Source organism: Brachyistius frenatus, unplaced genomic scaffold (genome assembly GCF_029030835.1).
Source record: "Brachyistius frenatus isolate BFR_SWC_R1_liver_20210118 unplaced genomic scaffold, ASM2903083v1 Contig_17, whole genome shotgun sequence".
NCBI lineage: Eukaryota > Metazoa > Chordata > Actinopteri > Embiotocidae > Brachyistius > Brachyistius frenatus.
Genome location: NW_027210616.1, coordinates 15,363 through 31,509, shown reverse-complemented (window position 1 = coordinate 31,509; position 16,147 = coordinate 15,363). Strand labels below are relative to the sequence as shown.

Genomic DNA, 16,147 nt, shown 5'->3' with positions numbered 1-16,147 from the left:
TTTTTTTTTTAAATAAAAATCAGTTTCTATGTCGTATCCGTGTATAATATTTCAGGTTGTCCATTCTGTGTGTCTCTGTCCAGTTTTTAGCACCCTGAGGTAGTTGTCTCAGCTGCTCCCCGCCCTTCTCCTCTTTCTCCCCCTGTTGGTCCTCACCACGGTTCATTGTTCTGTGTTTGAAAGGCTATGAAGATTATGAAGTCAAAACAGCGAGGGTGACACACTGCTTCTGGGCCGAACCTTCAAAATAAAATACCCAATTCCTTTGCTTCACCATGTTATTAAACCACAAAATAGACAAAGCTCTCAATTGGACATTAGTTCCAAATATGATTATAGGAATTACTGTTTCCATTTCTTTCTTTTTATGTTGGTGCCACCTGCGAAATCAAATTTGGGCTGAAAATAGTATTTAATTTGCATATTGTGCAAGACAGGAGCACTTAATACTTAGACATTCTCATATTTTGGATCCAATTAGCTTGTCAGCTTTTGCTCAATAAGCTGTTGCTGTCGTTTTAAAAAGTCTGACGCATCCACAGACTGTATATAAAAGGGTGCATCACGTTTAAATAGTGACTAAGGGTACTGAAAAAAAAAGTAAGCAGGGTAACGCCTATATATCTTTTATACCAAAGCAAGTCTTGAGGACAAACATGTATTACAATTGCAAAACTATTTGAACACATTTTTTGGAACAGATATTATTCTGTTTCCTTTCCTACAATAGCCAACCAATACTGAAACAAACAACGCAAAAAACATTAAGAGGCTCAAAGCAGATGTTTATCAGTGGTAGAAAGAAAGTGCGTTAACTCAATAACTGTACTTAGGTAGCCAACAATTTTGAGGTACTTGAACTTTACTTGAGAGTTTCCATTTGACACTATTTGTTACTTGTGTAGTTGTTTTTCATGCCGGACTTTTACTTGTAATTGAGTATTTTTACATTGTTGTATTGTACCAATACCTTTATTGGAGGCTCTTTATGTAGTTAAGGATCTGTTGTTGAAAGGAATTCAGCACTTCTAATTTTTTGTTTCTTTTGAATATTACAATTTTCTTCTTATACTTCCTTGTGCTTCATTGACATTTTATTTCAGCGTTTCAATTGCCTTATCACTATACAACTCAACTTGCCAAAAATTATTTTGAAATCCGTTATTTATCCGGTATCACCCTGGCTACCTCCTTTGAGTTTGACGCAGTTTGGGCGTCAGATGATGCTGAGCGCCGGGAGTGCCTCATTCACGCTCCCTTTATATTTACGCACAACAGCGGATCTCCCAGGAAGGACAAATTAAGTGGACACGGCCACTGGAAACATATGCGAGATGTAAAAACCCAGCCCGGATGTTAATCGCACTTTTCGGGGGAAACTATGACTGTTTCAAACGACTGGGATCCTGTTACTCTTTTTACTTTTGCGTGCATCTAAACCGGCCAGTCATTTATTCATTTATAAGCCTGCTGCACCCATAGTCTGGTTTTAGATAAACCCACCCCCTCAGCCGGTGTCTGTTTTGGAGTCCTGCGGTGAGGATGGATACCCGGCTGTCTTTCCACAGGTACCGGCTGCTGGTGCTGCTCTACGCAGTCTCTGCCCTGTTGTGGACCTGGAGCCCCGTGGCTGCAGCGGTGAGGAGCTGCTCTGACACCCGGCAGGTGTACGCGGAGAAGGGGTACAGCACAGGCACCGCTCCGATGACTCAAATCTCCGGTAAGACTCTGCATGCAGCCCGCGGCGACGAAAAAATTAAACCATTAGAGTCTTTGAACTCATGCAGAACAGTTACACCGTCATCTATTATGAAATATTGGGCTAATTTCTAAATAAAATTCAAGACATGATGTCGCAGCAGAAATGTAGGCGCGTCAGCATGCTCTAATTTGTCTGAGCAGGGATAAAATTAACATGATGCATATTAAGGTCAGTGCGAAGTAAGCACCACAGACACAGCATACATCATGAAGGGAATATTATATTGCAGGAAAGTGTCCCATAGATCCCAGACACACAACAAGTCATTGGAAGTGATGTCAAGAAAAGTACAAGGTGGCTCTAAACTCACTTCTCAGAGAGACAGTGTAGGAGCATCATGGTGTGTTTTCCTCAAGAGAAAGACTAGAGTGTGGTTTAAAACAAGTTACACCCGCCCCCTCCTCCCCTCTGTGCGGTTTAAATAGGATGATTAAGGGGATGAGCAAATTGCCAACACCGGTGCAACAAAGAACCTCGCCCCTAATTAGTCTTTGCCTACTGGCTCACTGTTTAAATCCCTGCATATGCCCCTAGGCTCTGCTCACTGGAGATAATCTTATCTTCAAAAAGAAAAGATATCATGTGGATTACAAGCAGTTGGATTTTGGATAATTTGAAGTTTATGTGAGGGAATAGGATAGAGGGAGAAGGGGGGGGGGGTTGAAGGGAAGTAGGGTCGAGATGGAAATGTTAAATTGTTAAAATGTCTGACCATGTGAGTGGGAGTCTGAAGGTGTAGTCTACTTCTTGGAGGTTTAGCTTTGCATGTAAATTAGTAGTGAGAGAACGTGTCTCCCTGGCAGACATGGAGCTCCTATTAAAAGTAATTGCGAGTAAAATGTATGTTTGCAGAGGTTTTATTTCATGGCAATTGAGCTGAGTGTGTGAGGCAACAGCAGAATTGATTGTGTGTGTGTGTGTGTGTGTGTGTGTGTGTGTGTGTGTGTGTGTGTGAGCGTGTGTTGAGCTATCACTGCCTGAGTCTTGGCTCACTGTCCCATGGGCCAGGGGAGCAGATGGCCGGGAGAGTGAAGGATGAAGGGAGGCAGTTTAGAAATGGAAATAGAGGGATGAGAGAGGGCTAATAGTGAGACACACAGCGAGAACAAAAGAGGCAGAGAGGAACATCAGTCAGGGTGGAGTTGAGAATGAGACTTTCAACTGTATTACCAGCTGCAATATTCATTTTGGATGTAAAAGGATTGTAACAAAGAATCCAAACCTTCTCCACGTTCTGAGTGCTGTGTTATTCCCCCCCCCCCACCACACACACACACCCCCTTCTCCTCCTCCTCCTCCTGGTTGTCGTTTGCATACATCATTACCTCAGACATATCAAAGACCCAACCTGAGCTGACAAAGAAAGACAGATTGAAGCTGAATAATTCATGCAGGGAAATTACAATTTTCTATCACACCGTTATCTTTGATAAGATTTCCCGAATGGACAGACTGATGAGTTCAGGAATGGTCTTTCTCACTAAAAATATCTGCTTTGACCTGATAACGGAGCCACTGACATTATTGAAAAGAGGCCTTGGTCGGCGTTGTGGTATAAATAATAACTTTCTAGCTAGAAATAAAGCCCAATGTGCTTCACAAAACCAAGATTACTGTACAGATTCAAAGCAAAAGCATGTAATTATACTTTATCTAAACATGTGTGATCCATCCTTACCTTGTTTCTTCTTCCGTCCTGTTTTTTTTTCACGTTGGTTTTAGGTGAGCACCTGCGGCTCTGTCCTCAGGACTACACCTGCTGCTCCAGTCAGATGGAAGAGACGCTGGCCCTCCAGAGCGAGAGAGACTTCCTCAAAGGCATCGAGGACAACAGCCAGTTCCTCTTGACCACCTTTACACAGAGACACCGCAGGTTTGATGGTAAGAGGCGGACACTTGTACAGTAATTCATCATGATTTTAAATGGTAGCATGATCTAGTTTGAAATTGATTAAAACACAAGTATTCTTAATGAAGCCATGGAAGGAAAAAATACACTCTGATTCTCCTTATCTCCCCCTTATCAACTGCTGAGTTAAAAATGAGTGACAGCTGATTGAAAACTTATTTAGGACCTCTGACTGCACAGTTCCACTCTGATGGTGAGATATCTGAGCCACAAAATTGACTCCAAGATACAGAAGTCACATCACAGGTGGATGTTAATTATTTTTGATACATTTTTATTTTGCAATTTCACAAATTTTATGATGTCACATGAGGTTGATTATAAAAATAACAGTCACAATTGTAGCAACAAAGGCCCAGATATCCTGACTCTGGTAGGTTTGATCAACAGAAAGACTGGAGACTACATTTCCCATAGTGCAACTCAAAAGTGCATTTAACTGGACTCTTTCTGCCTGGTTTTTACCCACATTTTTAAACATTTGCATCACCACTGCATGCCTTTTCTTAAACATCTGTAGTCTCCTAACCCAAGCTAAATCAACCATGATGACATCACTATGACATCACCAGGGTTAATCAGATTCTCAGACTTTTTTTTTCCACAGGCTGAGTAGGACTAACCCCAGCCTGTGAACTCGCCTTCATGTATAGAATTAGCTTAGTACCACTTTAGGAGTTTAGAAAGCTGAACAAGTTTCATGAACGTCCTGAGAGAATTTCTCCCTCGTTGTCTCAGATTCTGTTGATACGGCTGCAGGTTTGTAGCAGCCACAGCTCGGCACAGCCTCTCCTCCTTGCGGTGGACTGCTATCACCTTTTTTTCCCCTCCCTCCTCATACTTTTATATAATGTATGTGATGAGTCATGTACAGACGCTTTAGGAGTGGGAGACTGCAGATGAGTCTTAAAGATGGATTTTAAATAGAGAACACGTTACACTCATTTAGCAGTGTACAGGATCTGATGTAACTGTTAAAACTTCAGGGGAGGGGAGGGCATGATGGAGCGCCTACATACAAACCTGTCAAAGATACTAGAAGAAAAGAAGGTGGGTGAATGATAATTTATGCATTTCTTGTCTCTGTGCAGAGTTCTTCAGGGAGCTCATAGACCTCTCAGAGAAGTCCATGAACCAGATGTTTACCAAGACCTACGGCCGGCTCTTCACTCAGAACGCACACGTCTTCCAGGAGCTGTTCGTGGAGCTCCGCAGATATTATTCTGGTTGGTTTAATCACATCTTTAGCCACCTGGCCTCAGTTTAATGTATTCAGACGGTCTTTGCAAAGGCGATAGGAGCTGGATTGGATCTACATTATAAAACACTTAAGCTTCGGAGCGTTCTTGGTGGTTTAGCTGTCATCAAACAAATGGAGGAAACGGTTTCAGGACACATCTATTCAGGGACAGCACCTGGCTTTTGTAGTCTACTCTGGCCTCCAGCCCCACCAGGAGGGATAAATAACTGCACATTTAAAAAAAACAAACCTGCTTGGTGTTAGTCTGATTAAAGATAATAAAGCACTCTGGTGAGGAGCTGTAATAATTCCTTGCTGCACTGACGGTTTAGTCTATTTCTATCAGTCCATTTCCCTGTTCTGGTAAATCCACAGTTTCTGGACTGAAAAAGCATCATTGTCTTTTGAGGCGCCCTCAAATGCCAAAAAGAATTGGAAGGAGAGAGAGAAAGAATCAGATTCCCACGGATGCCAGACCGTTTCTATTTCTGTTCCGGATTGCTCTGTTTTGGCGTGGCGGCTGCTCACTGTCGAGTCCATCTGCAGGCTGTTTGTGCTTAGTCAACCTGTCTTTGTCTGCCAAACAGCATGTATGGCTAATTTGAGGTTGTATAGTAGACTGCAGATGGGAGAGATGCATACACACTGTACCAACACCCGAGCACACCTGAAGGGAGGAAGGAAGGAAGGAAAAAACAGACAACATATATCTTTAAATTTGGCTCCAACATTTGCTTTGACCGAAGAATACGCTGATTAGATTTTTGGTGGTCAAAGGTCACTGTGACCTCATGTATGTCCCATTCAGAAGTCTGAACGAATTGCCATAATTTCAGGAACACAAGGCGAGATAGCGATCATACTTCACATTTGGTCAGATGCCAAATTGGTGACACTAATTGTGGGTGTCCACCTTGTGGTGATTGAATTTCATTTCTCAGCGAAGAAAAACTGTATTTTGACAGATGCTAACAGTTACTCTTTTGTCCACAGGGGGCAGTGTAAGTCTGCAAGAGGTTCTCTCTGATTTCTGGTCCCGATTGGTGGAGCGGGTCTTCTCTCTGGTCAACCCCCAGTATCAGTTCAGTGAGGACTACCTGGAGTGCGTCAGCAAACACACTGAACAGCTGCAGCCGTTTGGGGATGTACCCCGCAAACTTCGTGTACAAGTGTGTACACAGTAAAGTCTACACAGTTGATAATGCACTCTACCAGAAACACATACAGTAGCTTAGACTCACCATGTGACTGTGCCTAGTTATGTAGAATGACAGTATGCTGTAATATGGGACTGATCTCATTCTGTTATCTTTGGTTTCCTATTCAGGTGTCCAGGGCTTTCATCGCAGCTAGAGCACTATCTCAGGGCTTGGCTACTGGCCGGGATATTGTGAACAAAGCAACAAAAGTGAGTGGTTCCTATTCACAATCCCCTCACACTCATTTTGGACAACATATTTTTTTCCAAAAGAATATTGTTCTGCTGTCTAAAGTGCCATGACAAGCTTGTTATAGAAAAAAATGGCATATTAAAACATATTATTTTCTAAAAATAACTAATATGTAATTATAAATACAATTTTATTAATCAACTGTATATATTGTGTATTACTGAATAGCTCTACATCCAAAAATCCTGCATATCATTTAAGGCAGTGCAAAGTAGTTCTGTTTACCCACATTAAATGATCAGATTAACTATCAGTATTTCAAATGAAAAATTAAAACATGGGAGCAAAGAAAAAGTGTCCTATAGAACCTGCACAAAAAGAGTCCATATCCAAAGAAACCCAGACTGAGACAGGGCTTGTTTTCAAAGCATCAAAGTTTAAAGTTTTCAAACTGTGGCTACAAACACATATTGTTTAGTGGCAGTAATAATGGTGATGCTGTGCTGTCTTCTTAATTCTACCTTCTCCACTGCATTGTTTTTCAGTTGACTGCAGATTCAGAGTGTGTGCGTGGCCTGATGCGTCAGTGGTACTGCCCACTGTGCCGAGGCATGCCCTCCCTGCGGCCCTGCCACTCCCTGTGCCTTAACGTGATGAAGGGGTGCTTAGCCAATCAGGCTGACCTGAACACAGAATGGAACAATTTCATTGGTGGGTGAGGGAAAGGGGCGGGCTTTGGGAATATGTAATGAGACATGCTGATTTGTTGTTTACAGAGTAGGGTCAAGTGATGATAAATTTATTATGTTCTTGGTTTCAGTATTTCGGCTAAAGCGCTCGCATCTCAAAACCTTAAGTTTCAATGATTTTAGATCCTTAAGCAAAAATGTCGGCACCCAAATGAATTGACAGCTTTTTGAATTATTATCATTATTAAACTGAGCATACCTAAAAGTAGAATCCTTTTAATTGCGCCTGTCACTGATTTACTTGCACTTCCTTTTCCCATAATGAATTCCTCCTCCATTAATCATTCATGCCTCTCTGCTCCTTCACAATTGATCTGTCTTCCCGTGTTTCCTTTCCCCTTTCATCAAACCCATACATTCCCTCCATTTATTTTCTCTTTTCATGTGCACTGCTTCCTCTTACCTTTCATCCCTCCATCCGCACTCAAACACATTTTACCCTCATATACCGCTTTTTCTCCAACTACCATTCTCCTCTCTTTTTCACAATTCTCTTTATATGATGATGGCTTGCTTCCTGATCATACTGAACGCCTCCTTAAGAGATGTAAATCAAACCCTTTTCGCTGGTTGGCCAGTGAGAGATTCTAGGCACAGGGAACTATTATCTTGACATTTATCAAGGTGTGCAATAGGCCACCAACAGAGAGGTTTTCTTTGCATGTATTACCAGACAATGAGAACAATTGTAATCATAGAAAACTTTTTCCCCCTGTCATCTCTCTCTTTGTCTCCTGCTTTCTCCTCTTTTAGATGCTCTGTACCAGATTTCGGAGAAGTTGGAGGGGCCATTTAACATGGAGCTTGCAGCCGACTCCATCTCTGTGAAAGTGTCAGAGGCCATTATGCACATGCAGGAAAACAGTGTTGGCATCTCCAATAAGGTAAGAAAGAGATAAGGACATGAAAAGGAAAATAAAATGAACACTGATGCATTTTAGTGGCCTTTGCAAAATGTTAACAAAATCGTTTTACTGAACCTTTGAGAGTGCATTATAATCATCATCTGCTGTCAGTAATCCACTGTTATAAATCAAAGCTATAATCTTAATTAGTGTTTAATTTTAACTTTAATCTTCTTAATGAGACAGGATTCAGTATAAATTGACAGGGATTATACACAGAGAGCATGACAGCCTCAAAGGATTATTAACACACGCCAGACATCCCAGGAGTGAATCCACCAGAGAGACACCCACATCCTCTTTGAAACAGAAGAGGTCCTGGTTTGTGGTGGCAGTGCTTTGAGGAACAGGCCTTTACAGGCTGGCTTTGTAGGTGGGTTGTAGGTTTGCAGGTGATCAAAGATGCTTTCACACATGCACTACAACCCTTAACTTCTCCTGACATTACACAGAGGGGCTGTTTGTGAGAATGCAAATGTCCAAATTACTTGGACAGGACATTAAATAGACTTTACCAGCTCCCCTGTGTAATGTTCCATAATGTTCCATTGAGCCGAGGTGTGAGTATAGCAGGCCAGTGTCCAGAGTTTGTGAAATTATGACAATTGAGATTATAGAAAACCTTTTCAACAGTGTTCATTGTTACGTTTCAGTTGCAACCTTTTTGGGGTAGACTCTGGTTTTCTGGGAGCTAAGTTTTGATTCAGAAACCCCACTGACTCCCTTCTTCAGCTTTTATTAAAGTGACCTTAAAAAAACAGCACAGAACCTTGAATTACTGTATGGTTGTATCCTACAGCGTCACGATTAAAACACTTTGATTCTCTCAAAAGGATAAATAACTGCTTTGCACCTGATCTCGGGGTGTTGTCAGAGGCTGTTGGGAAAAATAATCATAATGTAATAACAATAATCTTTTTGAGGTTTTCATAGAGAGAGAAAAGAAAACAATAAAGGTCGCTTTTGGGACGCGAATTCTGAAGCCATAGTGGCCACAAAATAATTGCTAAATGAAGCAGAGGGTTACAACACAGGTCAAAGGAGAGTGTGTGTGATAAAAAAATATATATTTTCAACATTTTATGACAAGCTATGTTCTGGAGGCTATACAGTATCCGTTTAAGAATATCCAATTTCTTTATATTATTGCATGGTTGTGGTAAACCTAAAATTACTCATTACAAAGCTGTTTACAGTGGCGTTGCTTTGTTGTTGTTTACCTCAGGTGTTCCAAGGTTGCGGAAATCCCCGGCCAGCTCCAGCAAGGTCCAAACGCTCACCCAAAGAGTCAGGAAGCAACAGGAGGCCCTTCCGCACGTACACACCTGAAGAGAAACCCACCACTGCTGCAGGCACAAACCTGGACCGTCTGGTGAGAAAGAAACAGTGGAGCAAATACGTTAGCTTTAAGTGCACGCAGATGTTCACCAGCTAATTACTGACTTTGCATATCTGCTGTTTGGTGCTGGACAGGTAGCATACATTAGGCTTTTAGAGGTTTTTTTTTTTTTTTTTTTAACTTAAAAGTGACCCTAATGAGTGCTGAGAGAGTGAAACAAAACACTAAAGTAAAGTAAAGAAGTAAAAACAATGAGCTGAAAGATGCTAAAACCCTCTGCGAAGTTAAAGGAAACTGCTGATGAGTTAAAAATACTGAATGAATGATACTTTTTACACTACACAATGAGTGATATGGTATTGATTAGCACAGCTTTAAAATACTCATATATAATCAATTTGAAATGTTTTTCTTCAGGTCAGCTTTGGGTTGACGTTTGAGGACGATCTGAAACTGCAATTCACAATGTCAAACATGCATCAGGATTCAGACACAGGAGCTGAGCAGAAAGAAATAAGAGGACAAAATAAGTCCAAGCTTTGTACAAGCAACTATTATCAAAGAGTGCAGCGGTCAGAGCCCAGACATCATCCATGTGACTGGAGTGGTCTTACAAGATGAAAGTGTTTGAAAAACATATGAACTCAAGAACCGAGGAGAGAGGGGGAGGATAGTAGGGATTTATATCAATTTATAAAACAGAAAATGCTGTGTGGTTGAAGCACTGACCACGAAGCAGTGTCATGTCAGTTTTTCATCAGCACTACAGCTTCCATACAAAACAAGGATACTTTCAAACCAGGTCTGAGTCATAACCAATTTCCTTCCACCTCCACACAGGTTACCGAGCTGAAGGAGCGACTGCGGCCCATGCGGGAGTTCTGGGTGTCCCTCCCACACACCATCTGCAACGACGAGAAGATGGCTGCCGACGTCACTAATGAGGATCGCTGCTGGAACGGGCAGACCCGGGGGAGGTGAGCAAGATCAGAGCAAAGGGCTGAAGGGAGGAGGGGGGGAGGGGGGTTAGTAGAGGCAGAGGAGGAGGAGTGAGTGATGGTGCAGAGGTGGAAGGATGCAACAGATGGAACTGAGTTTATTTAATTTTGCCACCACCAGTCACCCACATGCTCTCTGCGTGGGTCTGTTTGCCTTTATGCACACAGATACAGCACACACCATGTATCAGAGCTGGTGTAGAGACACGGTGGAGTCCTGTGTGTTGTGTGAGAGATACAAAGATAAATGAGTCTGTCTGCATAACGGCAGATTTGGTGTCTTTGATATTCCAACTGCCTTAGCCAACACTTCCAATTAATCCACACCCACCTTAACAGATTTAATAACAAAGTGGGACATCAGCAAGACAAGTGATGGGATCACAATTTATACTGCTATAAATAACTCAGTCAAAAATATAAACATATCACATTACTCATCATCATTCTTTGCTAAAATGGGATACAGTACTTACACTAAGTAAACCAGTGAAAAAAACAACTTTTTTGAACTTTTATCAGAAAACATGAATACATTTTTTTTGTAGTTTTAAGGAAATACGGTGCAGCTTTTAATGTAAATGTTTTAACCTGATGATGACGCCAAATTTAAGTGAATGCATCACAGTTATTAAATATTGTCAGTCTTGGGAAGTTTACTTTTGAAATGTAATAGGTTGCAGATTACAAGTTATCCTATTAAAAATGTAATAAGTAATGTAACTAATGACTTAACTAATGACTTTACCAGTGTAATGTTCCTTAATCTTTTGTTTACTTTTTGCTAATTGATGACTTTTTGATGACTTTTCTAACAAATGTTTTAAACGGGGCGAGTAATAGTGAAAGGTGTTCTTGTCCGACAACACGGCCACAGCCTCAGCATGGTTGCTTGGAGTAATGCACATTGATTTGATTGGCAGGCGAGAGGCAGTGCATATTTAAAAAAAGAGAAACAAATAAAAACAATGCTCAAACTTTGAAGTACATACTGCCAAATGAAAGGAGCCGGTCTAGACGTAGACAGAAGGAATTCCTGCTCATCAGAAAAATATAAAGCAACAGAATGAATATTATAGTTTACATATAAGCTTTTTACAAAAAAACAACAACTTTGTAATCACCAACATTTTGAAGAGTAACTATAATTTATTAACAATGTTTTTCTCAGTAACTGATTACAATTACTATTATTTGGTAATTGAACTACATAATGCTGCTACCATTAACTAGTAACTCCCCAACAATTGTACCACATTTCATATAAATCCAACCAGTAGCTGCTTAGAGAGTTTCTAAAAATGTAAATCCGCTGGCGGCAGACAGTCAGGCGATGACCAAAATCATCAGGATTCATCCTCTGGGACCGTGAATGTCAAGGCAAATCCATCAGATAGCTCTTGAGAAATTTGAGTCCTAACCAAAGTGGGGGGCTGATCAACCATAACCATCTTTAGAGCCACACTGTGTGTCAGGAAACAGCAGGCAGCTCAAGAAACATAGATTTGTTCACATTAGAAAAGCTAATACAGTCTGCCATGCCAAATTCAATTACTTTATGGGTTTCTTTCATTACATTTCTGCGATTTAATGGTGGAGAATAAGTTTCTCCCCTTATAAACAGCATGGTTAATGCGAGAATAAACTATATGCATTCATGCCTGTGTGTGTGCACGCTTAGGTACCTCCCGGATGTGACAGGTGACGGGCTCGTCAGCCAGATCAACAACCCTGAGGTGGAGGTGGACATCGCCCGTCCAGATGTGAGGACCAGACAGCTGATCATGGAACTGAGGGTGGTGACCAACAAACTGAGGCACGCTCAGAGCGGACAGGACATGGACTTCATGGACAGTGAGTGTTCCTGACAGTCAAAAATGATATATGTATAAATTCATAAAGGAGTTTGTTCATTAACCTTAGCACTTTCTTTTTTACACTTCACAAATGAATTTGGAAATCTCTTGCCTTGTTTCAGGTGAAGAGGGCAGTGGCTCAGGGGGTGGGGATCAAGGTGAAAGGTACAATGATGATTGGCCAGGTTACGGGCCTTACTCTCCGCCCTACAGCAAACCGCCACGTAACCCCGCCTCCAATCCTGGAAAGCCTCCTCGAGGCCGAGACAAAAATGGGCCCAAGTGGAACAGAAACAACGGCCATGGACGCAGATCTGCAGCCAGTCTGCTTACCCTCCCTCTGGTTCCTTTGTTGTCTTTACCTTTCATGGTCACTGTTGCCCCCATGTGGAGATAGCTGGTTATTACAGGTTGGAGGTGAAGGGAATATTCTGTCATGCTGGAGTCTGAAGCACACAATGAAGAAAAATGTAATACCATTCCATTTGATTTCACCAGCAGAAAACAAACAAACAAAACAGGCTAATTTAGCAATAATCCAAAACCTGTTTACAGCACTAAATAAAAAGGTTAAAGTCAATATTTTTCCTACTCCCCAAGCAAAAAACAAAACAAAAAATAAGAGACATGACCACGCGTTGATAATTTCAAACAAAACTTAATAAGAACTGACATTTTTTTTCGTGCCAATTTTGAGATGTTTGATCTATCGGAATCTGATGCTGAATGGTATGATGTGCGGGTGTTTAAAACGTTAACAACCATTTTATATTATCAAGTGAATTGACAGCACGTTCAGGTGATGGAGCTGATGGTTTGGTGGTCTTTGAGGTAGAGATTAGTGCCAGTAATGACTGTGTAGTTTCAATGAGCAGCTGATCTGATCTGAGTGTATTTGTTGGCTGACTTTTTCCTGGAACTCAGTTCATTAATTTAATTGATTTGGTTTCAGTCGGGCTGCGGTTCATTTTGTTCATTTTTTATCCTGTAGTTTTAATTTACTCGCTCCATTAAACCTCTGTGTTTTGACTCGGAAATTTGAAGAAAAAAAAAAAGAGGCAAAAGTAAAACCAAACAAGGAGCTGATTTGAATGTAAAAGCTCAAACTGATTTGAGTTGCTTGTATTAATGTAATATATTGATAATTTTAATTTATTTGTAATATTATGTTTTTCCTACTGTTATTATCATTTCAAGGCAAAGGTTGAGTGTTTTATCTGCTAAAAGAAGTTTGTCTTTAACTTTCTCTGGTTAAAAAACAAAAGTCTACTTGTATTCATCAATACTTTTTGTAAATCAATAACTTTGGAATATTATCACACCATTAACAAAACGTTTATTATCAGCTGTAGTTTGTTTTTCTGGTGTCTTTTGTCTTAATCAGAGATTGTTAAGGAGTACTGTGTGTGATTGTGTGTTTGTATGGTGATTTTATATTGTTTGTTATATGTTCTGGTTTCAAGTTACAGCTCCGAGGTCATGTTGAGAAGATTTTGGGATGTTTTTAATAATGCGTTTTTCTACTTGTTTTTCCTAAAAGCAACAAAAGGTGAATGGAATCATGATGTGGTATAACATTAGATTGAATGGTTACAGAAAGACAAACGATGTCAAGAACTCTGAGACAATGGCTCTTCATTTTTTATTTGGTGAATGTGTTATGATGAAGATGAGATCCGAAAATATTCAAGAAAGAAAGCAAAGTATGAGGGGGGTTGTCATCATGTACAGACTAAGAAAGGAGAGTGAGCTGAAAGTATTAGTTTGACATTTTGGGAAATATGTTTCATTTGGAGAGAATTGGATGAAAAGATTGATTAAAAAAATAAAGAAATGTGAAGATGCATCCAGCAGCTGATTAACTTAGCACAGAGATTGTAAATGCGGGAAAACTGCCTGCCTGGCTCTGTCTGAAAGGAATTAAATCTACAGACCAGCAAATTAAACACAAATTCACATTTGCCTTGTTAAATATATTTCATATGTGTAAAAACGACAATGGACTGTTTTACAGGGGTTGTGTGCCACACTATTTCTTGGCTGGGAGCCAAGTAGAGGAAACTGGATACAAAAATAGTCCAGTTTATAACCCCACTATCATTTTTTCACTTCAGTTTTTGCATGGATAATAAATTGTGTTAAACAGTGTATAACATGTTATTTTGTGTTTTGGAGGGGCTGGTAGGTCCAAGTTGTTACCACTGGACTAAAGTAAATGTGCATATTTCCCAAAATGTTGAACTGAACAGATCTGGAAAGTCAGTTTGCAGGACCCCAGAAGAGAACAGGGACACTGATGGTATAAAAAAATGTAAAAATGCTGTGAAAGGACACTTCTGTTGAATGAAGAATTGTGAAATCCCACTTGGTTGTAACAGAATGACACTTGTAATTTGGACTATTATACCTGCACAATATGAGGAAACGCTTGAGAAGGGTTTCATTCTAAAACATATCTGTTTTTGCCAAAAATATTAAAATGTTTTTTCTGGCACTCCTTTGAAAATGCTCAGTGAAAGACGTAAATTCAGTAGTATGTGATTGATGCCAGCAGTCAGAGGTTATGTCAGTTTGGAATGAAAGCCTTCCAAGACAGTAGGAGCCTAGTACAAGACTTCACTACACACAGTATTATATTGCACAAACACAAATGAAAAAAAGTGTTTCACAGTATTTCGGAAGCAGCCGTGTTGTTTTCAATGATCATTGGTCCTTCGATAGCGGCTGCAGTATTTCCACTGAACTTCAGAAAAGTTGATCTTTAGTAAAACCTCTCATCCCTTCCCACTACTCACACATTCCTTCATGGTGAAAGTATAGCACAACTTTTTTTCATGTTGTTGTAACAGTTTTTTGGTATCAAACAAGTGATATTTTCTGCTTCATTAAAAAAAAAAAAAAAAGTAGTTGATGTTTTTTTTTAATTACTGTATTATTACAAAGGTCCTTTGGTTCTCTTTTCAGCCTTTGAGGGGAGCCGTGTCAGTGTTAGGGCTTCTTGTTGTGAGCGAGGCAGTGGATGTAACCACGCTGACAAGACAAAAGAGAGTCATTGCAACAATTAACATACTACATTTACTGAGGCAGTAAATAATGTTTTTATAAGGTACATTAATTCATAACTTATAGTGACAATTGGCTCAATACACAGTCAATAAATCTATAAAAGCATTACCTAGATCTGCACCACACTTGAGTGCTTTCACATTGAGGCAATCAAAATACTATATTTTGGATACATATTATTCATAATTTAGTAGATAAACTATGGTCAGAGTTAAATTCAGCTTAATTGTCCACAACAGCTGGAAAATCTTGCCATTACTGCTAACTTGAAAGACAGATAGAAAATATAGAGCTTCAAATTCTTCAAAAATGGGGAGACTGAATTGAAACAATTGACTAACTACTGACCCTGTATATTTTAGAGCTTGTTTTTTTAATTCAGCGCATTGAAATATAGAGACTGTATAAAGACTTGAGAATGGATGCAGAAATCAGAAAATTACAACTGAACAGTCGGCTAAAATAGACGACTGGATCAATGAAATAAAAGAACTTCAAGAAATATGGATACAGGAAATAACAGTATTATGCTAGAAATAAATTTCCCATAGCTGTTTTGGCTCAACTTTCTACCAACTCTGTTATACATCTTCATATTATTTGTTAACTTCTACAACAAGATGCCAAGAAACACCCAACAACAGCAGCAATGCAATGACTGTCAGGAAGATTATCCACCATGCAATTTTGGTGAAGAATTTTGTCTTTTTCTCAAGGAACACTGTCAGTCTTATCTACGGACAATGAAATTATATGTTCAGACTCAAAATCAATCAATATATTTGTATATGTTTAGACTGCAGGAACCTCGGAAAAGCTGTTTATACTGCAATGTCACATACAATATGATGGTACCTAATATTTCTCTACATTTATTCACTGCCCAAACCCAACGGGTAGCTTAATATAATAACAATAACTTTATATTCCAA

The 16,147-nt window shown here is 39.9% G+C and overlaps 1 protein-coding gene across 1 annotated transcript; it reads left to right on the top strand.

Moving 5' to 3' along the window:
• The first annotated feature begins 1,227 nt into the window (after nucleotides 1–1,227).
• gpc2 (glypican 2) lies at nucleotides 1,228–15,052 on the top strand. The gene is made up of 11 exons (XM_069694175.1): nucleotides 1,228–1,720; nucleotides 3,485–3,643; nucleotides 4,763–4,897; nucleotides 5,905–6,080; nucleotides 6,239–6,319; nucleotides 6,848–7,013; nucleotides 7,805–7,935; nucleotides 9,182–9,328; nucleotides 10,136–10,272; nucleotides 11,975–12,147; nucleotides 12,272–15,052. The coding sequence occupies exons 1-11, from the start codon at nucleotides 1,543–1,545 to the stop codon at nucleotides 12,544–12,546; spliced, it is 1,758 nt and encodes a 585-aa protein (XP_069550276.1). The 5' UTR covers nucleotides 1,228–1,542; the 3' UTR covers nucleotides 12,547–15,052.
• Nucleotides 15,053–16,147: the final 1,095 nt, after the last annotated feature.

What these genes read in the sequence shown, in the direction of transcription:
- gpc2 (XM_069694175.1), top strand. Translation starts at nt 1,543, where the DNA reads ATGGATACCCGGCTGTCTTTCCACAGGTACCGGCTGCTGGTGCTGCTC. An exon ending in GCTCCGCAGATATTATTCTG is followed by an intron (nt 4,898 to 5,904) that starts GTTGGTTTAATC and finishes TTTTGTCCACAG; the next exon opens with GGGGCAGTGTAAGTCTGCAA. An exon ending in GTGTTGGCATCTCCAATAAG is followed by an intron (nt 7,936 to 9,181) that starts GTAAGAAAGAGA and finishes TGTTTACCTCAG; the next exon opens with GTGTTCCAAGGTTGCGGAAA.